General features: G+C 39.3%; 1 protein-coding gene across 1 annotated transcript in view; it reads right to left on the reverse strand.

Annotated features, from left to right (window-relative positions):
- The window catches only part of LOC150081905 (neuroglobin-like), a 100807-nt gene that overhangs the window by 38835 nt on the left and 35448 nt on the right, over positions 1 to 26524 (reverse strand). The window contains exon 2 of the mRNA XM_090378975.1: positions 18289 to 18599. Coding sequence (XP_090235101.1) covers positions 18289 to 18494 — 206 coding nt within the window. The 5' untranslated portion in view covers positions 18495 to 18599. The remainder of the gene's footprint in view (positions 1 to 18288; positions 18600 to 26524) is intronic.

A 26524-nucleotide genomic window follows, 5' to 3' on the forward strand; every position in this document is an offset into this window, starting at 1 on the left:
TCTAATTTGTAGTGCTCTCTCCTTTTCCAAATAATTTCCTTAGAAGTGTAGATATTTTCCATCTATCTTAATGCGCATGTGCTACCTGAAATTTGCAGTTTTCTTCAAGCATTTGTTTCCGTAAACCTCTGGCATTTCTCTTCCTATTTCTGTAGCATTCATACCACGTCAGACACAATAGTATATAACAAAGCGTTGCTCAAACTTCAAATTTTCCATTAGCTCACATAACGGTTCTATGTTTACTGCATAGAACTTAGTCACTTTGCAACCACCAGACAACATAATAGAACTTGCAACTATGTCGGTGTATTCTTGGAAAAACACTCTTCTGACATTTACTGGCGGTTCTAAGAAACTTGAGTTGGTGTAGAGTGGTGCTGCCATTCCGCTAATTAAATGATCAGCCTGCCTGTTGATTTTCCAATATTTATTCTTAAGTATTTTTACTGCTTACGTATTTGAATTTAAATATTCTTTAATTGCAGCCAAGCAACTTTATAAGAAATGGTTAGTCGCATCTGGGAAGGTTGTATATCTGTTGGAACGAATCCAGAGAAGAACGACAATGTTAGTCAGGGACACAAAAGAGTATTCTTACCAAGAAAGATTTGTATTCTTTAAATTTCAGGGTCTATAAATTAGGCATCTGTCTGATGAACTAATTGAAGGGTTTAAGGTTAAAGTGTTTCTTGAGTAAACTGCACGCTGATGGCATTTTTCTCGGGCGACACACCCAAAAGAGAGAGATAAATTTATACTAAAAAAGAATGGTTGTAGGACAGTTGTGCGGAAATTTTCAGCCAGAGAGTATTTGATTGTTTTAACAAATTCCAATTAGTTTGAATAAATTTAAAGAATTAGACAAACTATTAGGAGGGATAGGCAAATGAAGTGGGCAAAAAGTTTTTTTTGTATTATAATGCTGTATAAGCATTCTTCCTTTCATCATTTTGCCCTCTTAATACTCATTTCGTGATAGAGGTCCATACCACAAAATGATATGGACCTCCAACTACTCTGTATAAATTGCACTAGTTATAATGAACATTTACACACTCTTATAATTTATTTAATCGATTTAGTTTTTAAATACTTTAAAAAAATAATATTGTGCAGACTTTCATAACAACTGCTGTTTTCACAGACGCAGAAAATTTCGTGGGACCATACCCTGAAACATATGTTTTGAATTTGCACGCATATCTTAGGAAATAGTTATAGATTTTTCTTGAAGCAGGAAGAAGTGATTATTTCTGTGAAATTTTAGAAGGACGGTTAGTTTATATTGTGCAACGTGCCACTCACACCTTAGTGCCAATCTTCGTTAGCATGAATTCGAACAGCTATGAGTATCCAGTTTGCGGATCCTAATGAGGTTCTCCAGAAGCGACGATCTGTTACGTAATTGTATAGCATTAGCATTAGTAGAGGCACATGATGCAAGAAAGCAAGCTTTTGACCATCAGCCAAAAAAAAAAAAAAAAAAAACCTTCCCATTTCACTGATTCATTCATTCCAAATGTTTCTCTAGTTTTGCCTTGAATTTATTTAAGCTATCAACTTCACTTCCACAACAACAGATGGAAATTTGTTCCAGCAATGAACTACCCGCTGGCTAAAGGCAAACTTCCGCACATCTATTCTTCAACTGTTTTTCCTCAGTTTGAATCTATGCCTCCTTAGGTTTGTAATATGAGTAAGAGGAAGAATCCCCTCAGCATTAAGTCTGCTCAATCCATTCAATGCCTTATACGCGTCAATCAGATCGCCTCGCAGGTGCCTAGTCTCCAGAAGCTGCAATTTGCAGAAATTAAGCCTTTCTTCATAAGAGCACCCCTTTGTTCCCTTCACCAGTCTTGTTGCCCTTCTCTGTACTCGTTCTAGCAACTCTACATCCTTACTAAAATGAAGCTTCTAGATCTGTACGCAGTACTCAAGGTGTGACCTGACAATTGTCTTATACAAGGGGATAATCACCGCCTTATCCCTGTCCACAAAATTCCTGTATATCATTGACGAGACCCCATGACCTAGTCTCGCAGCATATCTGCATTGCTCAGAAAACTTCACAATCACTCCAAGGTCTCTTTCATTCTCCACTACCCTGAGTTTAACACCACATAGTTGATACATTTCTCTGGGGTTACTTCAACCCATCTGCAGTACTTTGCATTTGTGAATGTTAAATTTCAGTTGCCACTTCTCAGCCCATCTACCCAACTTTTCCAGATCCTGTTGCAGCAGCATACTGTCATTACTGTTATTAACAACCCTACCAACCTTTGTATCGTGTGCAAACTTTGACATTAAGCTTGATATACCTTCATCAATATCATTCATAAATATACAAAACAACAATGGGCTCAACGCCGAACCCTGAGGGACACCACTAATAACATTAGTCCACGTAGGGCAGTACCCATTGAACACCACTCTCTGTCTTCTCCCACTCAACCATCCTTTTATCCATTGTAGCAACTTGACCTTAATGCCATACTGCTCCAATTGGTAAGTAGTCTTCCATGTGCAACAGTATCAAAAGTTTTCCTGAAATCCAAGTATATGATAAAAAAATTATTTTTTGCATCCAGTTCCTTTGTGACCACATCATAGTATCCAATCAAATTGGTCAGACAAGACTCCCTTGACAAACCCATGCATGTCTGAATTATTGCTGCAGTCTTGTCTAAATGATCCTGCAATGCTTCTTTAACCAGTTACTCCATTATTTTCCCTGGAACAGAAGTCAAACTAACAGGTCTGTAATTACCCTTTGATCCCAATTTGTGAATTGGATATACATTTGCACATCTCCCATCCGCGGGGACTTCCCCCCGAGTCCAAGGATGCTCTCATAATTATGGCTAAGGGTTTGCTTACTTCCTTTGCTGCCTCCTTTAATATAACTGGATAGATCTCATCCAGCCCAGGTGCCTTTCTTATGTTTAATTTCAACAGTTTCTCCTCCACTTTGCTCTCAGTTATTCTTCTTCTTCTTCTTTGGTCCTTAGCTGGCAGCTGGGGGAGGCGGTTGGCCACGCAACCAGTATGCTGCTGTAGGTGCCGCAGGGTTTCGGACTTGCTCTGTGATGTTCTTCCATACCTTACGATCCATGGCTTCAGTCCTGGCCTGGTTAAGGTCGAGACGTCGGCTCTTCAAGTCATCTTCCACTTGCTTGGCCCACGTTTTCCTAGGCGCGGTCCGTTGGATGCTCCATTGGGTGGGTCGTTGTCTCCAAAGGAGTGTGGATGGTATTCTGTTTGTGCCCATTCTACATACGTGGCCAAACCATCTGAGCCTTCGCTTCTGGATTTGGTCGGCAATGGTTGGTTGCTGTTGGCATCTGGCGCGGATGGTATCATTAGTGATGCGGTCGCGAAGAGAGATGCCCAAGATCTGCCGCAGGCATCGCATTTGGAATACCTCAAGTTTGTTCAAATCTAACTTGAGACAAATCCATGTTTCCGATCCGTAAAGAAGAATGGGCAGGATCAAAGTCCGGAAGAGTCGGATTTTAGTCTTTGTGGAAATGTTGGTCCTCTTCCACAGACACCATTTGAGCGAGGCGAACGCAGTGGCCGCCTGTCCAATTCTGCTGTGGATTTCCATGGTGGATGCAACTTTCTTCTCCTGGACCAGCGACCCAAGGTATTTAAAGTCCTGCACTTGCTCGATCTGGACGCCTTCGAGATAGATGGTGGCTTGCGACCCATCTGTTGTCAGGGCCTTTGTCTTACCAGCATTGATCTTCAAACCGTATGGCCGGGCAATGCGGGCAATGTCGTAGAGGATGTCCGTGGCTTCAGCGTCGTTACCGGCAAGGATAGCACTATCATCAGCAAACATCAGGTCAGTCACATAGTGATCCTTGTCATATTGTATGCCCTGTCTGTTTCTGAATGCTTGCCTCATAATGGCGTCGACCACGATGTTGAAAAGCAACGGGGAGGCTACATCCCCTTGGCGGACTCCAGTTTGGATGGTAAATTCCTCAGATAAATCATTCTGGATGCGCACCTGGCTGGTTAAACCGTTGTATGCAGTTTGGAGGAGTGTGATGACTTTTCGAGGTACATGTTCAACCTCTAGTAGTTTCCATAAGGCAGGCCGGTGGACACAGTCGAAAGCAGACTTAAAGTCAATGAAAACAATGACGGTTCGCTGTCCACACCGGATCCTCTCCTCCATCAGCTGACGAATGGCAAAGATTTGATCACAGCATCCTCGCCCGGGTCTAAATCCTGCCTGTTCTTCTCGACTGGTTTGCTCGCGATGTTTTTGCAGTCTTGACTGGATGATCTTCATAAAGACCTTTCCGATGATGGAAAGGAGGCTGATGCCACGGTAGTTCTTGCAGTCCCGGTTATCACCTTTCTTGTGGATCGGTACGATAATAGCTTTCCTCCATGTTAACGGAATTTGTTCAGTGCACCAGATGGTTTTGAGGAGTGAGTGTAGTCGGCGAAGCAGTACATCTCCCCCGGCTTTGATCGCTTCTGTGGTGACTTGGTCCACTCCTGGTGCCCTGCCATTCTTCAGGGATTGTATGGCTGCTTTCACTTCTTCTACTGTAGGCTCAACATCGACCATGGAGACCTCAGGGGGGTCGATCGAGAGTGCTGTTGCTGGCGGTCCCTGAGGTGGGTCGTGATTATACAAAGCTTTGAAGAATTCACTCCACCGTTGCAGGCGTTCGGATGGTGATCGCACGAAGGTCCCATCAGCATTCTTGATGTTGTCACTAGTCAATTTGGTCTTTCCACTCAGACATCTGAGGGTGCGGTAGAGAGTGCGGTACTCGTTTTTGGATGCCGCCACTTCAAGATCGTCTGCCACTTGGTTCCAGTATGCTTCTCTTTCTGCTGTCATTCTTTGTCGGACTTCTCGGTTTAGCTGCCGGTACCGTTCAAAGTCGACCAACTTTGCCTGTTTCCGTTTGTCCACGAGGTCGAGGCACTCGTCTGATATCCATGGTTGCGTTCGACGTCGGGCAGGTGGACATAGGGGCTTGGCACATTCCAGGATGGCATCAGAGATCTGCTTTTCTTCTTCATTTATATCCTCGGGCACAGCCAGCATCTCGAAGCGGTTGGATAGGGCGATCTGATATGCCTGTTTGTTGGCAGCATTCATTAGCTGCCTCCAGTCCAGCTTGGCTGACCGAGATGATCTTTTTGCATGCCGTAATTTGAGCTGCACCTTAGCCCGGATGAGGTAGTGATCAGATCCGCAATCAGGTCCCCTCATGGCACGAACGTCCATAAGTGATGAGCGAAATCTGGCATTGATCAAAATGTAGTCCAGGATTGCTGAGTCCTTGCCAGATGGATTTCGCCATGTAAGTTGATGTTTTTGAGGGTGCTGGAAATGGCTGTTTCCAATGATCAGGTTGTTAGATGCGGCAAAGGACAACAAACGTAAGCCGTTGTCATTGATCTTCCCATGGCCAAACTTGCCCATTGTTGTTTCCCAACCAGATCTGTCCACGCCAATATGGGCATTAAAGTCCCCTGCGAGGATGATCACTTCTGTCTGCGGAATTGAATCCAGCGTATGTTGGAGCTGGTTGTAGAAGTCATTCTTGGTCGGGTCCAGGCTAGTCTCAGTTGGCGCATAGGCGGAGATAATATGGGTCTTGATGGTGCCCTTGACAGTAAGGACTGCCAGGCGGTCCGATATTGGTTGGAAAGCGATCACACTACTGGTGGCCTGAGCATCGACCATAAAGCCCACTCCTGCTTCTCGTTTCTCACCACCAGAGTAGAATAGCATAACCGCTTCATTAGGTGCTGGTGGTTGGATGATCATCGTTCCAGACCCGGTGAGTCTTAATTCGGATAATGCCGCGATTGATATCTTGCACCTAAGTAGTTCTTGGGCAATGATTTCCTTTTGTCCAACGTGGTGCCCCGTTCGAACATTCCATTCGCCAATGTTAATTGTCCTTTTCGGCGTAGTAAGCTTATTGCTGTGGCCAGTGATCCACTTCACACCAGCACCCTGGGTCCCCAGTGCTGGCGCATCGGCTACCCCGGATGCGGTAACATTGTTATAACAGCTTGTTCTGTGGCCAGTGGTCCACTTCACACCAGTACCCTGGGTCCCCAGTGCTGGCGCATCGGCTACCCCGGATGCGGTAACATTGTTGTAAGAGCTTGTTCCGAATTTCATGCGGTTTCTTGCCTAGTTTCCCCGGTTTCCCGGTTCTGGTCATTTCGGCAGTTATTACAAAATCATTCAACTCCCTCCTGTTAGAGTTTGATAAACATTGGCCTTTTCCTCCTCGAATAACTTCTGCTGTGTGAATGTAGCTTCAAAATACTCATTTAGTTCGGCAGATATCTGAGAATGATCACCTAAAGTCAAACCATTGATATCAAGTGCACTAATCTGATTCATCCCCTTCCTTTTAGAGTTTATATAAGTAAAGAAGTCTTTGCATCCTTTGCCAAAGATTTTTCGTAATCTGCCTTAGCTTGCCTAAACTCCTTTGTGACTTGATTACAGGTAGCTTGTATCTATAATAGGCCTCTCTGTCTCCTGACAATTTATGTGCATCCCATCTATTTTTCTTCTCTGCTACAAGTCTCATTAGTTCATCTAACATCCATTTTGGCCTGAACCTAGAGCAATATTTCTTAGTTGGAACAAAAAGCCTAGTAGCTTCCAAGATTACTTCCTTGAATGCTCCCCATTTTGAATTTGCTGTTGGTATAGCAGGGGTATGCCAAAATACATTTCCAGTCTCCCAAACCAGATGAAAGACGCATAAAGTCTTCTATTGAAATCTTTATGGAGATTGATACTGAACGTAACAGGTATAATAGGAGATAAATGTTCATCTGCTGATCTGATGGTACAGCACTTTTCGTCATTCAATTTGTGAATTCCATGATAAACTGTTGGTAAAGTGCTGTGAATCATTGTGAACCATAAAAATCCGAAGCAAAACTAATACTAGTTGTGTACTGGAGAGTACAACTGGTATTAGTTCTGCTTTACACTGCTATGGCGGTCTTTATCGATTCCCAAATACCATTGGTCCTATCGTTTCAGAAGATGGTCCTTATCGCTTCACAAATCTACTGTATCTCAGATGGATACTGGTTTCTGGTGAATCCCAGAAACCGGTTTCCTTCTGAGATCTTTATTTTTAGGTATTTTTTACGACACTGACTTCATAAACGAATGGCTTAATGTGTTAAATGTAGAAATTCAAATAAAATTAACTGAAAGGAATGGAATTAAAAGAATTCAGAAGAAACTAATATTTCCGAATACCCAGGAGGAAAAGTACACTACACCCCCCCCCCGAAGTTCGACATCAGAAAACTTGAAGGAGTTATATCAGTGCATTTTGGTAAGCATCATCAGCTGGTCTACATGATGTGAATGCAAAGAAATATTTAAAATTACTTCAATTCCCATGATGCATCTTTGATAGGCAAATTTGTAAATTTAATACGACTCAATTGCCACAATTGCGAAAAGTCAGCAGGCAACGTGACATTAGGGATATTTAGTGGCCAAATTCATCAAAACTATTCAATAGTTAATGCTAGATGTGTTAGAAAATGGATTTTAAATTTACAAGAATTTGAGTTGAGTCAACTAAGAGGAGGCTGGCAGAGAGAAGATTGTGCGTGTTGACTAGCTCTATCCTCAAGTAACAAAAATTAGGATGGCATCAAAACCAAAAAAATATGTTGAAGATGAGAAGCTAATTGACTGTGATATGCCAAAATAATTTTAATTATTTTGCGTAAGAGACTACTTCAGTGTGGGTGGGAGGCTTGCAAACCTGTTTTGACTTCTGATATGGTATTATAAATTAACTGCGAAGGATATTTCCTCTTTTAAAAGGTATTGATTAAATATCCTAAATAAATCTGCTTTTAAATCGCCTTCCTTAAAACAATACAGCATTGCACACTTGTGCCTATAATATTAGGATTTAAGGGAAAAAAAAATTTCGGCAATTTTGCTTCTCAAAAAGATTCGCTGACCCTGCTCTGTGGTTATGAATCTGTTGACATTGATTAGTGTATTTGCTGTTTGCCGAAAGAAAAATTCGAGTTTAAGAGAGAAAAAAAAACATGCTGCCCTCGCCTGAGACCGACTACCTCAGCCACATCGTGAAAAAGGCCCATAAAAATTCCTCGTGTCACTGACGGGATTCCATCTCGGTATGATACCCAGAAAAGTGATTGAGAAGTGGGAAGCAGAATTTAAACGAGGGAAGAAGAGCTTGGAAGATGACCCACGCTGCGCAAGACCTGCAACGTCCATAACTCAAGAAGTTGTTGACTGTGCATGATCTGGTGAGTGTGATCGACGAGTGACAGTTTTGTACATTGCCAGCTTCTTGGACATCTGAACTTGTGTCCCAAAGTTGTTGATGGCAGATCAGAAACGCACAATAGTTTTCAAATCAACGGAACATTTGAGTCGTTTTGAAGAAGATCCTGCACATTTCCTTGCAATTTGTGAACATGGATGAGGCGTAGGTCAATTACTTTCAGTCAGAGACAAAGGAGTAGTCCAACTAGTCGAAACACAGCTCTTCCCCCCCCCCCCCCCCCTAAAGAAAGCCAAGTCGATTCCTTCTGCTGGCAAGGTGATGGAATCAGTTTTTTTGGGATGCTAATGGAGTGTTGCTAGTGGTGTACCATCAGTGGATTACCTTCAGAAAGGCCATACAGTCACATGTACATATTACGCAGGGTGTGCGAGGCGTTTGCATAAACACATCAAAGACAAACGTAGATGAAAACTCAGCAAAGGTATTGTTCAATTCAATGAAAATATGAACTGCGATCAAACTTTTAATGCATCCAAAAACTATGTCCAAAATTTTAAAGAAATACATTTACAAATTTTAGGAATTAGGCAGTAAAAGTTTTATATATCTCAGAGAGTTGGAACATCAATATTTTTGAAACCAATGATCCAAATGAATAATTTATATTTCATAAAATTTGTTATGTAAAAGCATAAAAGAATGTTTTCGACGAAATCATCTTAAATTCAAACAACCATTGTTCTTTACTGAATTCCCAACATAGTACTGAATTTCTTCCTTGATCGTAAACTAGGCGTTTGTGTTCACCAAGTTTTTACGAACCTAAACGGACGAGCATTTAAGGGTTACTTAATCTAATCACAAAAGCATTTTCTATCTCCTCTGACTTCAGCGACACATAAAAGCGACTTCATGAGATGCACATAAATGGCTATAAATTAGAGGAAAACAAGTGCAATCATCTCCGAAGTTCCTGTACGCCATCTTATTTGAAACATTAGCGGGATAAAATTTTATGTTCTTCTCCCACCTTCTTCAGTTTATTATCATTTAGTTAGCAGATAATTCATTTAAGTTTAGTTTCGTTGCTTTCCTTTGATCAACATCTAATTTTAGTTTCTAATTTCGATTAATTCATTTTCATAAACTGCTGAGCAGACGACAGTTACAAAAAATTACTTTTAAATGTCACGAAACGATCGACTAATATTCTTTTACGTTTCTTCCCTTCCATCTGACGTTTAATTTTGAAGATTGACCATCTGGCATCTAATACCCGTTTACGTATTTTCATCAGAATTCCTACTTACAGTTCACGTGAGATGAAAAGGCATATCTAAGAAGAGTTGATGGGTTCATATGATTCATCGTGATTGTATGCAGAAGAAAATGCAAAAATATTCTGCAAAGAATTATCTTAATACAAGTAAAGCGAAGATAGATAAAATTGGAAAGATAAATAACGAGAGAGAGAAGATTAAAAAATTTCAAGAAAAAAACAGGCCATATTCTACACAAAAAAGTGGACATTTTAATCTTAAGAACAACAAGCAATGTCAGATCTTCGATTTTTAAAAAGTGCCACGGAATTTAACAGCAAAATTTAGAATTACAAAAGTAAATTGGCTAACAGAATGTGAATGTTTGAAACCACTGAACACTGGATTACAGACCTTCAATACAAACTGGCAATCAACTGATTATCCTACTAATTTCATCTATCCGAGACAAATGAATGTTGAAAACCGCTGAAATGAATTGAAGGATGCCATATTGTATGATTGGCACGATCTTACCTAGCTAAATTAACCCATTTCCAAGCATACTTGGATCTTAAACAATGTCGACCAGTAAATTCTGGTAATTGTCACCATTCAACAGGTTATGATGAATTTTTCTGAGAATGTTTATCAAATTTAACTAGTGATTATCGACATTCACTGCTGAGTGTCAATATCTGCTAAAGTTCAATATATTGAATTTTCTCAGTAAAATATACTGAGACTGGTTTCCAAAATTTTGATAACAGTCACAAAGCGAAGCACATCGGGAGAACCCGTGGAAGTATTCGACTAAAACTTAGACCGCAGATGATCTTTAATGAATAACAGAAAATGAAAACTTAATAATATTTCATGTTAAAATGACAATGAATATACATATAAAAATCGTGAAGACGTGGACAGTAGTTGATTGCTGGTCATTATGAGTTATGGTCTTCCCTGACCGCAACGCAGAACTTATACTCATAGCGATGTTGTGTTTTGATGAAGGTGTCAAGATCAAGGCATCAGGTGCTGCTCTTCTAAAGCAGCACCTGATGCCCTTCTTAGGTGCCCACTGCTCGTCTATAAGAACAGTGGGCACCCCTGATGTCCACTGTTCTTATAGACCAGTATGCATTGAGGTGCCCTGATGCCCACTGGTCTATAAGGGCATTTCTATGCTTCTGGAGAGATTGTGGAGATGGTGACGGTAGCAGTATACGTCTCCTAAGAGAATACCATGGATTTTAATACACGGTAAAATTCATTTCCAAAGGATGGTCAACTGGTATGCACCAATATGGTTGGATAATTGTTCTACGTGACGACAATGTCGCTTACTTCATACGCATAAGATAACACACATGATGTCCAAGATATCATATGAATACATCTGCGTAATAATTATCCTGTGAGGGCATACAGGTTGGTAAATCCATCTTAAGAGATGTACGTTGGTACATACATCTCTTAAGACGCCTACCCAAACCAGCATATCCGCACACATGCCCCTTTCAATAAAATTATAAAATCATTTGTCACCATCCAATAAAGTACGGACTCTTATAATTATTGTGCAGTTGTAAAATAAGCTACATCAACGTGGATTTAGGCCACGCTAATTCGTATGCAGTGTATGAAATAAATGCCATCTTTTGGGCACATGAAATGTTTAAAAAAACTCCATCTCTTTTAGCAGATCAAGATGCTACTTTATTTTGATGAAAGCTTTAAAAAAGTGACGTATTAATACCGGTAATCTGTTTAAAATAAAAAATATCACTGGTCGTAGGACAACTTTAGGTCCGATATAGCCTGATTTATCACATCATCTGTAATGGTTTAGACAATTTACCTTTCTTTTGAAAGATCAAAGAGCACTTTGATCTGTCGACAGAAAGGTAAGCTTTCTAAAACATTTTAGAGAACATTTGCAATTGTGGCTAGCACGGTGCAAATGACATCTGGGCGTCCGTTAGTGTAATGTGCGCACAGCAGCATTACAATAAAAATACATGCAGCTCCCTACAGACTGTGGATGCACTTACGGACACCATGTGGACATCCGAAAAGCGTTTTCACAAGGACGTCTCTAGGTTCGCTTTCTTAAGGGATCGGCGACTCTAATCCATCCGCTTCTTGGCCTGTCTGACCGTTTCCGCACACCTCCTAAGTCTCTTTAATATTCTTCTGTCTTTTTAACACATCAGCTTTGGTTGACGGTTCAAAAGTGTGGTTGTCATAAGTAATAAATTGCTGGCAAGCCTTGCTTCGACTCATTCAGCTTGGCAGTGATTTCTCCACTACTTTACTAACAATTTTAACCCTGTTTCTGTTTTAAAGCATACATTTTGTCCACGCTATTCATCAGGACGGATGTTCGGATTATCCACTTTATGGAAATAAATACTAAATACTACTAATAATAAGTTGTAATAAATACTCCTATGTGCTGAAAAATAAAATATTAATCGAGCAGAATGTTAGAATATCAGTTTTTGATATTCTTTTTAATGACAGAGATTTTTTATGAATATCAGAAACTGATATTCTTTTTTCTGATGATTCTGCGAACTATATAGCTACGTGGAAATGGTTACGCCAGCAATTTGGTGAGCAGCTACCTAGCAGGAAAGAAAGTTTTCATTTCCTGCTCTGAGCTTCCTAATCAGCATCATTAAATGTTGTCGCTCGATCAGGACGTTGGCACAAAGAGTCCGTGAAAATTAACAGCCCATTCTAATGTAGATATTGGTCAACAAGTTAAGTCAGAAGTGGACAGAATATGATTCGAGGGGTGGAAAAACTCCAGCAGCATTAAATCGCCTCCCCTCCATCCCAGCGAAGTAGGAAGTTTGTATAATTTTTCAGGTTTTGTAAGAAAACGTAGAATGGCCGTTTTCCGCATCTTAACAGGAGTTTCTTAAAAGAAAAAAAAATCAAATTTTAATATTTTAAGAACAAGTTAATAAAAGCGAATGGCTATAAAAATAAATAACCTGTAGATTCCGATGATCTCCGGCTTGAGTTCACTTTCAAATCTTTCCATCTAGTTCTGAGCCCCCTCGCGAGTATCACAGTTGGTTGAATCCAACACAGCATGGAAAAGACCCGAGTTGGAATCCCATCGATGAAGTGCGGTTTATGGGCCTTTTTAATAATGTGGCTGAATTAGATGGTCTAAAGCGAGAGTAGCATGGTTTTTTCTCCCGGAAACTCCGGTGTTTCAATCAACAAACAGCAAATCGACCAGAAAACGCTCGCAATTTACAGACATATTATATACAGCGCAAATGGCCCAAGTCGTTGATGCGCCTAAAACCCTATATGAAAAAATAAACAAACAGATCCCCAGCTTAAGAATAATTTTCCACCCCCTCAGCTCAAAACGAGACAATGATAGCTGTGCGATGACTAATATTTGACAACTTACTAGCCTATGATTGAAAACCACACATACCTTGAAAACCTGCCCTCAGGGGTAAAGACTGGATATTGTCACTTTTCTTTCTCTCTCTCTCTCTCTCACCCTGTGGAACAAGCTTAGATTGGATTTTCATTACCAACTGAAGTTAAGAAATACTTCCGTTATGTTCCCTCTCTAGCAGTCCGACATGTCCAGGTCAAATGATTAATTCGCGCATCGGAGTGCAAAGATTATTGAAACTACCGGTAGGATAAGTGGCGGCAACGACAGGAAGTAATAAATATTCTTTACGTCTGTTCTGTATGAAGCATCAGGAGATGGTAACGATGGAGAAAGGCATGCTGACTCATCTGCATTCAAACTCCTACGATTGTCAGTGATATTACCCCATAAGGGAAGTTGCTAAATTCTTTCCTTCAAAATGATTTCGAGCAATTATAAGCTAAATTTTTACAAAAATGAACATTAAAACTAATAATAAAACAAAATAAAACAATTAATGAAGTCCTGCAAGAATATTTTAAAACAGTACAGCGATAATAAAATTCAATTAAATCTATTTTCGTTCTGATCAAAATATTTCCCTTCCTTTAGGCATTACCAGTTGGAACTCTGGTGAGAATTATTTTAGTAAATTAATTTTGTTAAACAGCTACTAAGTTTCGTTTTCGTGATTTGCAAAAATTATTTTCTGTCTATTTTAAACGATTTCAAATTTTTCAAAAAATCGTTAAACAGACAAAATATTAGACATTCCTTTCACATTCCCCTAAGATTAAAAAAGCTTAAAATATTGCGAAATATTGGAAAAAAAGTACTTAACTAAATTGATTTGCAGATCATACATAATTTTTTTCCGTTATGACCCTAAATCCTACAGTGAAATGCACTGCACATTATTTTCACCAGAGCCGCTTACTTGAAAATTTTGTGGGTTGTTGTTTAGTTTAAGGCGTTGGTGGGAGCTTTGAATATACCAAAGAGACCCCTTTCGCCGAGATTTCAAATGCGAAGTCGAAGTAGTACACGTGTTTGAAATGACCGTTGTTCCATCCCCCATGCCTACTAAATGTGGCGATATTCTTGCATTCTCTGCAAGATATTACAAGATACTACTTTGTACACTCCTCTGACCTTATGCGGTTGCTTGAGAGTATAAAAACAAAATTAAAACATATATATTTTTTAAAATGATCTCAGAGATGCACGAGTTCGAACTGGCTTTGAAGAGATGGATATAGAGATACTAATTCAAAAAACTGTACATGAAAATAACTGTAGATAACGCATGCAGCAGAAATCGAACGTATGTGTGACAGGAAGTGTAGTGAGTTTGTAAGAGAGCAGTCATTAATTTACCCTCTTCTGTACAGAATACACGAGCTTTACAAGAAGCCCTTGTGGGTGGCACAGTTGGTAGAATCGCAGTTCTCCCCAGATTGAGTGGAAAAGACCTAGGTTCGAGTCCCATAAATGGCATGATGAATTTTTATGGGTATTTTTCACAATGCGGCGAGTTAGTCGGTCTCAGACGAGCATGGTTTTTTCTACGCGAAACCGTCCAGCAAAGAGAAAATCAACGTCGGAAGACACATAATTTACAGACAGTATACACGGAACAATATGCCTTAGTCGCTGATGCTCCTAAAAACGCAATAACAACAACCACTTTACAAGAAATTGAAACAAAATTTTGATATCATATACTTGGATTTCAAGTAAGCTTTTGACACTATTGCGCATGGAATACTTCTGTACAAGTTGAAGCAGTATGGTATTAAGGGCAAGTTGCTACAATGAACAAAACGGTGGTTGAGTGGGAGAAGGCAGAGAGTGGTAATCAATGGATATTGCTCTTCGTGGACTAATGTTATAAGTGGATTCCCCCAGGGTTTAGTGTTGGGTCCATTGTTGTGTTCTATATCTATCAATGATATTAATGAAGGCATATTAGGCTTGATGTCCAAGTTTGCAGCTGATACAAAGGTTGGAAGAGTTGTTAATGGCAGTAATGACAGCATCCCACAGCGACAGGATCTAGAAAAGTTAGGCAGATGGGCTGAGAAGTGGCAACTGAAGTTTAACATTGATAAATGCAAAATACTGCATCTGGGTGGCAGTAACTTCAGAGTAACGTAGCAACTGTGTGGCACTACATTCAAGATAGTCGAAAATGAAAAGAGTGTAGTCATTGCGCAGTCATATATAAAGTTCTCTGAGCAGTGCAGACAGGCTGCCAATACACCACATGGGGTTTGTGAACGATATACAGGAATTTTGCTAGCAGGGATAAGGAGGTGATTATCCTTTTGTTTAAGGCAATGGTCAGGCCACATCTTGCATTTTGAGTACTGCATACAGATCTGGAGGCCTCATTTTAGGTAGGATGTGAAGCTGCTGGAACGAGTATAGAGAAGGGCAACGAGATTGGTGAGGGGAACAAAGGGGTACTCTTACCAAGAAAGGCTTCAGTTCTGCAAATTGCAGCGTCTGCAGACTAGGCACCTGCGTGGTAATCTGATTGAGGTGTTTAAGGCTTTGAACGGTTTGATCAAGCTCGCTGTTGATGGGATTCTTCCTCTTGCTCAGACCACACACATGAGGGGACACAAATTCAAACTGAGGAAGGACTGGTGAAGAATAGATTTGCGGAAGTTTGCCTTTAGGGCGGTTGACTGCTGGAACAAACTCCATCTGTTGTTGTGGAAGGTGATAAGTTAAATAAATTCAAGGAAGAACTAGTCACACTATTGGAGGGCATGAATAGTTGAAATCGGAGATGTTTTTTTTTTTTTTTTTTTGGTTGATGGTGTATAAGCTTCTTTCTTGCATCGTTTGCCACTGCTAATGCTAAGGTAGAACAAAAGTTAGGCCCAGTTTTCTTTTTCGATGAGAGGAGGCAATGTTTGTGATGTGTTTTTGCCGATTAAGATCAGAACTAAGGTGAGGGTGTTGTTCAGGATAAGCATGGGAAGAGCAGATTTTTTCGGAAGAGATAATAAGTCAAGACTGAATTTTAAAATATTGACGTTAATGAATTTCTCTCTTACACTTTCAAAATTACTTGGAGTTCGACATTTAAGTAACTGGTTGAGGTTATTAGCAAAGTTGTAGTTGTTTAAGTAGTGAAAGGTTTATAAAACTGAAAAGTGGTACGTACTATATTTTAATTAGTAAGACTATGGAGAGGATTTCCCGTAAATGGAAGAAAGCCCAGCGTTATTTGAGAAATTAGAATTACACTTAGCTATCATTACACGTACCGAGCAGTCAGAGAGGAAACTCGCTACTCAAATTCAAAAATTGGAAGACAGTCTATCTTAGAACCTTTTTAAGCTTCTCCAAACTTTTCCACGGAATTTTTCCAGAGATGAGCAAGATAGCCCAAGATATTATCCAGTGCGTCTGCACTGACAGAATTTCATATTGCGATCGGTAATCAGCTAGGTTTCGAGAAAGTGCAAGTATACTCGGTTGATGTGTTTCTCCATTACTTTGGAAGGAGTCGAAGAAAGTGCAGTACGACAATAACCGGAATGTAGGAATTTGCAACCCTTTTTTGGTGATGTCTTGATATGTACAAATCTCGAAGAGAACAGAAAACACCCAGTGGAAAGAGTGTAAAAAGGCGATACCAGGAAAGAATTGGCTCTGTTCAGGTTTATGAATAGGGGAGAATGCCATCGATTGGAGAATTCTTTGCATCGAGATTGTATGCAATTCTTCTAATCGGTTTCTCTCAGCAAACAAAGGAGCCATTGAATTGGCACGCTATGGTTAGAGGAGATTTTCCAACATTTTCAATGCGAGATTTAGAGAAGGAAGATGCTTTATTAGCATCTTCCTTCTCTAAAAAAGCTGACTTATTGTCAGATTTTTTTCATTAGATGCAGTAGAACCATTTAAGACACAAAAGAGAGCGGAAGTGTTAATTTCAGGATTTATGGCCAATGGCTTTTGCCAAGAAAACAGAAGACCTGACTTTCATTTGGTCAAGCAATAAATTTTCTGCTCTTGGACCTTTCACTTTCAGAACGGAGTCTGGATTTATTAAATAAACGAATTATATTTGCCTTTAGTGTAAGAAGAAAATGAACTTGGAGTTTTTTTTTAAAAAACACAGGCCAATTGCGATACGTTATATTCTTATCTTTAACTGTCTTGGAATATTTTTAATAAACCACAATTTAGATAAAGGAATTTATCTCTACAATAATGGTTTCATCGACAAGATCAAAAGAAATATTAGGATCAGGAAATTTAAAACAGTTATAAGGACAGAAATCAAGTCTCCATATTTTCAGAGGGCTCTCTGTGGGAGAGTCCTCTTGGAAATGATTACATTACATACCGAATTTACTCTTTAATTGGTTGTTTTATACTGCCTTATTCAAATATGCATTCAAATATTTTATAGAAAGATATTGTAAGACTCCATTATATTGATTTTTGAAAATTAAAAAAGAAATAAATAAGCAGTCAGGATGCTTTCCTCAAAGATGTTGAGGTCATCCATTATTCAATTATTGGAGGGTTAAAATATAGAGAATGGTTTTTTTTTTTTTTTTTTTTTTAATAATCAGGAGAAGACAAATTTTTATGTGGAAGGATTCTAGACGTAGAATCTAACTTTCTTGAAACTGTATTCTGGTATCGACACATTATATCTGAATATTATTAATCGCATGACAACAAAACTAAATGAAATGTCAATACAATAAATAAATACTGAACATATTTATACCCAGAACAAATTAAGAATAAAAAAGTTAGTATCCGTGTTTTCTTAAGGGTAACACAGACTTTCACTAGAAAAAAGTATTATGTAATTTTAAGTGTTTTGACAAGAAGATAATCTGATAATTTCTGTCCTTCATTTCATTCTGACTATGTAAGTGAATTTACCAAGTTTTTTAGATTCATTTTACATAATCCGTATAATAAATTTACAATAATTGTTCAGCAGGGCTGTTATCGATGACATGAAAGCCTACACAGATATGTTAAATAATATGGGCCTATAAGGGATAAGAATATGAGAGAATGGACAAAAATTCCTTTGTTAACTAGAGAAACCTGAAAGGCAACTAAAGGGATCGATGTTGAATTTAATGATCACTTGTGGGATTAGAAATAATAAAGAATTTAAGTGTGCCCATCTTCTTATACATATATATACTTATTTATTTATTTAAATTTAAGAACACAAGTGACTATTGAAACATCAGGAAATAATTCAGTCTTCGATCTGGTATTAAGACATGGAAAGAACGACAAGTTAAGCACTTACTTGACAAACATGTTAATTCCTGTTGGCTCCATCGCCCTAGCTATTCCTTTCCATGACTTTGAAATATTGAACTTTTGTTTTGCTGTAAGAGGAAGTCGAGGATCAGGAGGCGGGGGACTTGGCGGTTCTTCTAACGGAGATAATGTGTCCCCTTCTTCGGACTTACGAGACAACGAAGCGATTCCTCTAGTAAGAGCAGCACCCATGACTGTACTTTGCAATCCAGAGAAGTGGAAACTCTGTTGTCAGCTGCTGCTGGTCGATATATGACGCATGCGTATTATGTGGATCACTTGAACTTGGCCTTGTAACTAGAGTAACAGTAAAAGAGAGAGAGAGACAAATTTAAATACATACTTCAATCTATTTCCGTTTACTGAAGGAGTAATACCCATTTTCTAATATAGTTCAATGAATGATAACATCACAACGGTTAAGCCAGAACAATGTTGCTCTCTCATCTCATGTCCGGAGAAAAAACTGTACAAGAATAATCCCTGGCTTTATATTCACTGTGAAAAACCAGCGTCGTTTCCACTACCCAGAGTTTACACCGCTAATTCTTACTCTGTTGACAAAACAACAGTTTAAAAGTTTCGAAACGTAAACCTAAGAGTGTATGGGAGAAAATTATCGCATAATACAGATAACAGAGTTTGCTGCTGCGCCTTAAACCATTAATAGAATTTTAATATCAAGAAAATTGTCTGAGATGAGTTAAACTCGCTAATGAGCAATATTTGATATCTGGGAGCAGCCCGTCCAAAATTCAACTGCTTAAAAACAAATACAACACCAGAAGAAGCTGGCCGTATTTGAAAAAAAAAGGTTAGGAAACACTGCTCTAGGTTAATGTGTATGTCGGGGAGGGGGATGAGAAGAATATTTGGTTTTATTTGTTTATTTTCGCGTCAAAGTAACCAAAATAAACTAATGAGGAGGAATCAGTGGACTCGTATCTTGTTAAATAAGCCAGTTTGCTTATTTAACAAGATAAATAGCCCCGTAATTCCCGCTCTAGACCGACTAACTCAGCAGCGGTGTGAAATTCCGATAAAAATGGCTTCTTTTTTGCCGTGATGAACACAGTCCTGCTAATAGTTCTGTGATCTTGAGGTTGGAAGCTGGAACCTGTTTCATTCGAGCACCTGGAGATCAGGTACGGGGATATAAAACTGTATTAGAATGTGAAGATGGGTTGAATAATAGCACGATTTTAATAATTTGAACCTTTACAGAGAAACCATATACTCTGTTGAGGCTTAGAAAAAGATTTATAATATCTGGATTAATCAAGGATCCCAACTGCAGAACAATGAACATTGGCTAGGAGCTGAATATTATAGAAGCCGACCAGATGATCACTCTGGAGGAAATTTTGGTCGCCTACATATAGCGTAGAGTTCCCCCAGCTTGGGGAGGGAGAGTTATGTGGGGTTTAGAATGATACCCCCCCCCCCCATTTCCATCTTCCCATAAAGTGCGTCCAACCATATACGCATCTGGTGACCGTAGTGTGTGGTGTCCCATCCAGCATAAATGTCATGTGGATATCTATGGCCAATAGGATATTTGACTAGGAGCTGAAGTATTATAGATTTTTTTTTTTTTTTTGATTTGGTAGTTGTTGGCGCATCGGCTTCTGTGGCCATATTGCACCTCCCACGGTTTTTGCAGTACTTTGATCCAAGCCCGAGTCGGGAATCGAACCCGCGACCTTTGGGTTGCTGGGCAGGTACTTTACCCACTCGGCTAGCCCGGTCGGCAAGTATTATAGAAGCCGACCAAATGATCACTGTGGAGGAATTTTGGTGGCCTGCATATAGCGTAGCGTTTCCCCAGCTTGGGGAGGGGGAATTATGTGGGGTCTAGAATGATAACCCCTCCTCCCTTATGAAGTATACCGTATCTGTGAACATGACTCGAGTCAGAGACTTCTGCATTGTGAGTACAGTAGGAAAAACATGTTAGACAATTCGTTGCGGAGGATTGTGTGTATGTGTATGTTCCCTGTTTATGGCGGCCCCTAGGCATATGCCTATCTCTACCTAATGTCTCTGTGAGGAAATAATCCCTGTTCAATGGGCCTGACATAGTATTAACACACACTACAATACTGCAGTATGTGTTATCCATGTCAAGCCATTTTTCCACCAGGGAGCAGCTGTCCCTGGACTTCCTGGACAGCCAATTCCCGGCGCACGTTCGACGTCATGTAAAGCCGGGCCTGTTCAAATAGTCTGTGCTATAGCACAAAGTCTCGCATCCACCGGCGGGTGTGCCATACCAGTGGATGCCAGCAAATCCCGCACTCAGGGTGGTGCGGAGGATTATCAGACAACACCAATATGAGTATCTATTATACATGATTGGAATGCAGGTTTTCAAGGGGACCGCTGCAAATGAGAACAGGATCCGCCAAATGTTTCTTTGATCAGCAACTGTATTCCACACAGATTACTTACAATGTATGCACTTTAAATGGAAAATTATTACTAAAGGAAGTTATAATATTAGCAGTGTGCTTCTAATAATACGTATGGAATTAGGCCAATGTGCATGACGTCTGTAAAGCGCAAGGGAATATATATTAATTACTAATACGAGAGCGATGATAAATATGCTGCTGACATGTAACAAGTACGTTTCGAAGTAATGACATGGTGTTTTGTCAACATTAAACGGCATTCGAACTATGGAAGTTGTCCCTCCCTGTACCACCACACGTGATATGGGGAAGGACAACTTCCACAAAAAACGCAATCATTAGCAGAAAATGCAGCGCATTCTCTAAAAATTCTCTTAAACGGAATCGGTTGCAAGAAAACCCACTTTCCAACGTCATGCGGGTAAACAGACGGTGAAGTCCGTAATTGGTTCAATGGACGACAGAACGAAGAGTTAGCAGTGTCAGTTGACGGCGTAAGATGTATTGAAGTTGACAGACCTGAGCAGTGAGGGGGAGGGTGTATTTTATCTTGACATTTATCAGTTTGTAGAAAAAATGAAAATGACAACTTTCTTCTTTCGTGACAGAAGCTGAGATTGAAGATTTACTTAATTTATTTTTATTATATCGAATATATAACGCTTTTATTTTATTGAATAAGTTATATTACAAATATGTTCGCACCAGAAGAGTGGGCATTCTAAAGCAAACATCGACTATATTTTACATGTCATTGTTACATCATTTCATATGTGTACTTGACATCAATAAAGTTGAACTCTAGGCTCTCGCTACTTATATTACATGGTAGTGTTCACTTAACAGCGCGATATGGATTACAAGAAACGGATTAAGAAAACCAAGAAGAAGAGTTACAGCACATTTTAACTCCAGGGGGCTCCAGGTATTTTCTCTCCCTAGTCACACTTGAACCCTGTCGCCTTTTTAAGAAAACTTTCATTTATTTCACAGTTTTTTTCGCCAGAGACCAGTGCCTCACTGGTCTTGGAAGAGAAAAATTATATCGATTATATAAATTAGAGGAAGATGATTAGGATAGAACAATTACTGACAAATGATCCTAAAAGCAGCCTTGAGATCAGAGCCGAGATAGGGTCATATTCAGATTATCGGCCAGAGCTACAGTTCTCTTAAAGAAGGAATTCTTGGCCACTTCTAATTTCAGTCTGGTGATGCTCACTTTTCGTTCCTACTTCTGGTACTCCAAAGAAAATTTATGTAAGAGATCAGGAAGAAAAGCAGTTCCATTTAAAATACAGTACAGGAATTAGGTCCAAATTGTATGACTGAATTGCAATTGTTATTGTTTGTTTGTTTGTTTGAGTGTGGGCTTTACGGCGCAAGAGCAACATGGCCATAATGCGCCAATTGTTATTGGTGGCAGGAACATCGACTAGAAGAGTAGATTCTATAATAGACCATGGGACTACATTTGGTGAGAGTTGACAAATTTCATCTGCACATTATAGTTGCTTTTCGGAGCTGATTGGAAGTACTGGAAGACTGCCGCCGTGAAAGAAGCAAGGAGAAACTTAAGTCCCTTTAAATTTATTTATCTTCTTACTTCAGTTGAGAGAGAATGATTTCGAAGGAGATAACTTGCAAGGTATGAAATATTTCATTATATTTATTTATTGCAACAGCCTCGTTATTTAACAGCCACAACTTGTATAATAAATTTTGAAAATGTATACATTTGGTGTTCACGTACAATTTTGAACTAAAGTCTTGTTCGATGTAAACACATGTCAGATAGGGAATGTACGATGATGGCTTTGTTAAGAAATCGGTATGGCTGAGTTGTTTAAGTGGGTGTAACCTTACAACCTTACAACCAGCGTTCTGCATGCGATGGCATGTACTATTGACACTGATGTTGTTTTGTAAGAATTGCTTATGGTTAACAAAATGATAGAAATTAGAACTTTCATTCCGGGTTGTGTGAATCCTTGTTATCCAGTATGCATGGGGATTAGGATCCTCAGTTCTGGTTAACGGAGTATCCTAATTATTAAATACTAATAATTAGTTACAGTAATTTAATACTATAATATAATAGCAATATAATACTAATGATTACTAAAACTAACACTTGGTGGTAGATGACTCTCATCAACAGATGCAAAACCACCACTTTGCTTATTGGAGGCTTGAAATGGTGAAATTCATGTTTAGTCGCCAGAGAAGTTTCCGGCATCCCTTCCCTGTCATCTCCATCAATCCATGCACTCTACTTAGTACTACAGGTTTTGATACCTTTCGTGCTTGGGGTTTCATTAAAAAAAAAGCTACTGTTTGTGACAAGGCAACTAAAGTAATGAGACTGCAATGTATTGTGTCTATTCTAGTTTGCTGTTGTTGTAATGGGCTTTTAGGAGCATCAGCAACTAAAGCCATATACTGTCCATAAATTGCGTGTATTCTGTGGTCGATTTTCTGTTTGCTGGAGGGAAAACCCAACTTGGATGAAAAGTCTACGTAAGTCTGTAAACGTTCCTCCCATCTAGTTCCAACTCAAGCCTTCCACACGGGGTAGAAAGACATTCTGATTATCTGTTTTCACGAAATTCATAAACATAATGTAAAGCGATTATGATTACTGTGACAGCTGCGAGGGCCTTGAGTTGAGCATATTATGAATGTTTATGCGTCACACATTTAGAGGAGAGTGTGATTCCAAAGTCTTTTGCTTCCAAAACTCTGGAAACTGCAGTGGAAGCCGCATAGCACTCTGCATCATCAACTAAACACCTTAATTTCCTTCTCAGGATAGGTCTCATGGAGCTTACCGTCATTCTCTAGTAGGATCCTTAATTGCTTAATATCATTAATTTTTTTACGCCGGATATCCTTTCTGACACCAACCACTTTTAGTCGCCTTTGCTGACACACAATGGTCAAATATTAACACCTGACCATAGGGATATGCACAGCAGTATGTATGTATGTGCTTTAAATTATTCCTTTTTCTGTAAGCTTTTTTTTTTTTTTCAATTACTCTATAAGGCGAGATGAGTATTCCAAATTATATAATAATTATCATTATATAATAATGATAATTATTATATAATTTCCTTATGCAAATCTGCGTTCTTATCCTTTAACCCATTCAGCGATTATTCCAGGCCTTCTCGAATACCCAGAACACTGTTCCCGAGTTAAGTCAAAGATCAATTGCGGAACAGTTCCGTTACACTCTTTCATTTCCATCGCACATAGGGTGGCAGCATCGCTACAGACAGCCTGTCATTTTTTCTGAAGAGTTGAAATTGAAGGTAAAATGTATGAGTGAAATGGTTCATAAAGCCTGTCATTCCGTACGCAAAAAAACTTTCAATACTGGAAACATATCATTAGAATGATTCATCCATCACAGCTGCCAATAATCACCGAGAAAATCGTTTAAGCAATTATAAGGGATGCGTCAGGGTTGGAAAAAGCCAAAAGATAGAAAATTTTATTGGTTTATATAGAAATGCCTAGAGTATTATAAATAAATCAAACGAATTTGGGCTTTTGATTAGGTCAATTAATGCTGATATAATAGGACGAAGGAAGACAGGATGACATATAGACACAGAGGCTACCAATATATGCAGTACAAAGTAATGTCATATTAGCGCTACCCAAGAACTCATCTGCCTATCTTTAATATACCCATAAATTTCGTGTGTTTTTTTGGTTGATTTGCTGGACGAAAAACCGAAAAGGTTTCAGGAGGAAAATGCATACGGTAAAGGAAAGATAAGAGTCAGGATATGCAGACCCAGTATACAGACCAAAATATTCTGCAGAGTATGACAAAAATGCACATAGGCAACTTGAAGCAGCCAGCTGTGATTAGCCTCATTATGGGTAACTTCAAGATACCTCTTATTGGAAAGCGTGGACGGCAATATGAAACGGAACAAATTTTTGAACCATCAGAATGACCGTTATTTATTTTAGCATGTCAGAGACGGTACAAGGGGTTCTAATACAGTCCCCTTGGTTCTCAACAAGGACTCAGACCGCATTCATCATTTTTTTGCAATAGTGACAACACCTGCCATTGCAAGAAGCAATAGTGGGTAGTGACCACAATATTACAAAATGAGTAGCGTCCAAAGAGATTTTTCTGTAGTCAAAGGAAAATGGAAGGACTTCAATTTCAAGAGAGAGGACTACAATGGTTTGAGATATCAAGTGAAAAGACTTAGCGAACCAAAAAAAAAAAAAAAAAAAACAATGATACAGCTGCAGACTACCACGAGGTATTGATTTAGATGATATTGTAAGCATATATGTAACAAAACCATTAATGGGCATGAAAGAGGGTATGACAGGCTAGAAGATCAGCACGATAAATCATTAGCAAACAGAGCTAAACATGGACACAAAAGTTTTCGTACTCGAATATAAATACAAAAAGGAAGAAAGTGAATTAAATAGGCCCCTTACTTGATCGAACTAGAAAGGTATATAGAAATCCCAGAAGAAGCGGCATATATATGTATGTGTATGTTCCCTGTTTATGGCGGCCCCCAGGCATGTGCCTATCTCCTCCTAATGTCTCTGTGAAGGAAGAATCTCTGTACAATGGGCCTGACATAGTATTAACACAAACTACAATACTATAGTATGTGTTATCCATGTCATGCCATTTTGCCACCAGGGAGCAGCTGTCTCCTGGACAGCCAATTCCCGGCGACCGTTCGACGGCATGTGGAGCCGGGTCTGTTCCAATAGTCTGTGCTATGGAAGAAGTGGCAGTCAAATGGAACAGTCACTTGGCAACGATCATTATAGTTAAAATACCACTGGAACCTCAAGGGATTCCTAATAAGAAGTCAGATCGCTGTAAAGTGATATATCAATCTCGGAATAGAGCTCTGAAGCTGAGCAAAGGTTCAGCTCATTTTCCATGAGTGGATGGTATATAGCAAATTCCATGAGTGGATGGTACACATCATCTTATAATACAAAAGGCTGCATGTGAGCGCATCATCCCGTTGAGGATGTTAATGAGATCGTCATCATCATTAGACTTCGGGACGATCCAGTTGGACTGAAGAAACGCTAACAACTCCCAATCCAAAAAAAAACTGGTGAGAAAGACGTGATGGACGATGATAGACCAGTCAGTTTGACTTCAGTAGATAAGATCATGGAGTTTCTGATTAAGGATATAATACAGGACCCTCTTAATAAAAATGCTATCCTTAATGGATCACAATATGGATTCGTGATGTGGAAGGCTTGCCTGATCAATCTTAGAACGGATTTTATTTTCCCGAACTTCAGTAAAGCTTTGGATACGGTTTCTCACAAAGGCAATTATATAAACTGGAGTAAACTGAGATTAACTCCAAACTCCTTCATTGAATCAAGAGTCGGTTTAAAGGAATGAAACAGGGAATTGTCATAAATAGATACACCCCAGGGCGGACCAGTGCAGCAAATGAAGTGCCCCAAGAATCAGAATTTGGAGCACTTTGGTTTCTTACCTTTCTTAATGGGATTAATGGGGAAGTACTAGGAAAGTTGCCAAAGTTTGCTAATGATTTGAAGATAGGAAAGGCAGTTAACGACCAGAACCGCCAATTTGCTTCAAAATGACTTAAATGGGTTGCATGTTTGGGAAACCGAAGGTTTTGCAACTTACAGTTAGCAGAGAACATAAATCCAAGAGTTACTTACAAGCTAGGGGAAGTGGAGCGAAAAGTGGTTCAGGATAAAAAAAAAGACTTATGGGTTACGATTCAATCAGAATGAAACATTCCACGC

This window comes from Mastigoproctus giganteus, chromosome 8, assembly GCF_048544385.1.
Source record: "Mastigoproctus giganteus isolate SK-2022 chromosome 8, ASM4854438v1, whole genome shotgun sequence".
Classification (NCBI taxonomy): domain Eukaryota; kingdom Metazoa; phylum Arthropoda; class Arachnida; order Uropygi; family Thelyphonidae; genus Mastigoproctus; species Mastigoproctus giganteus.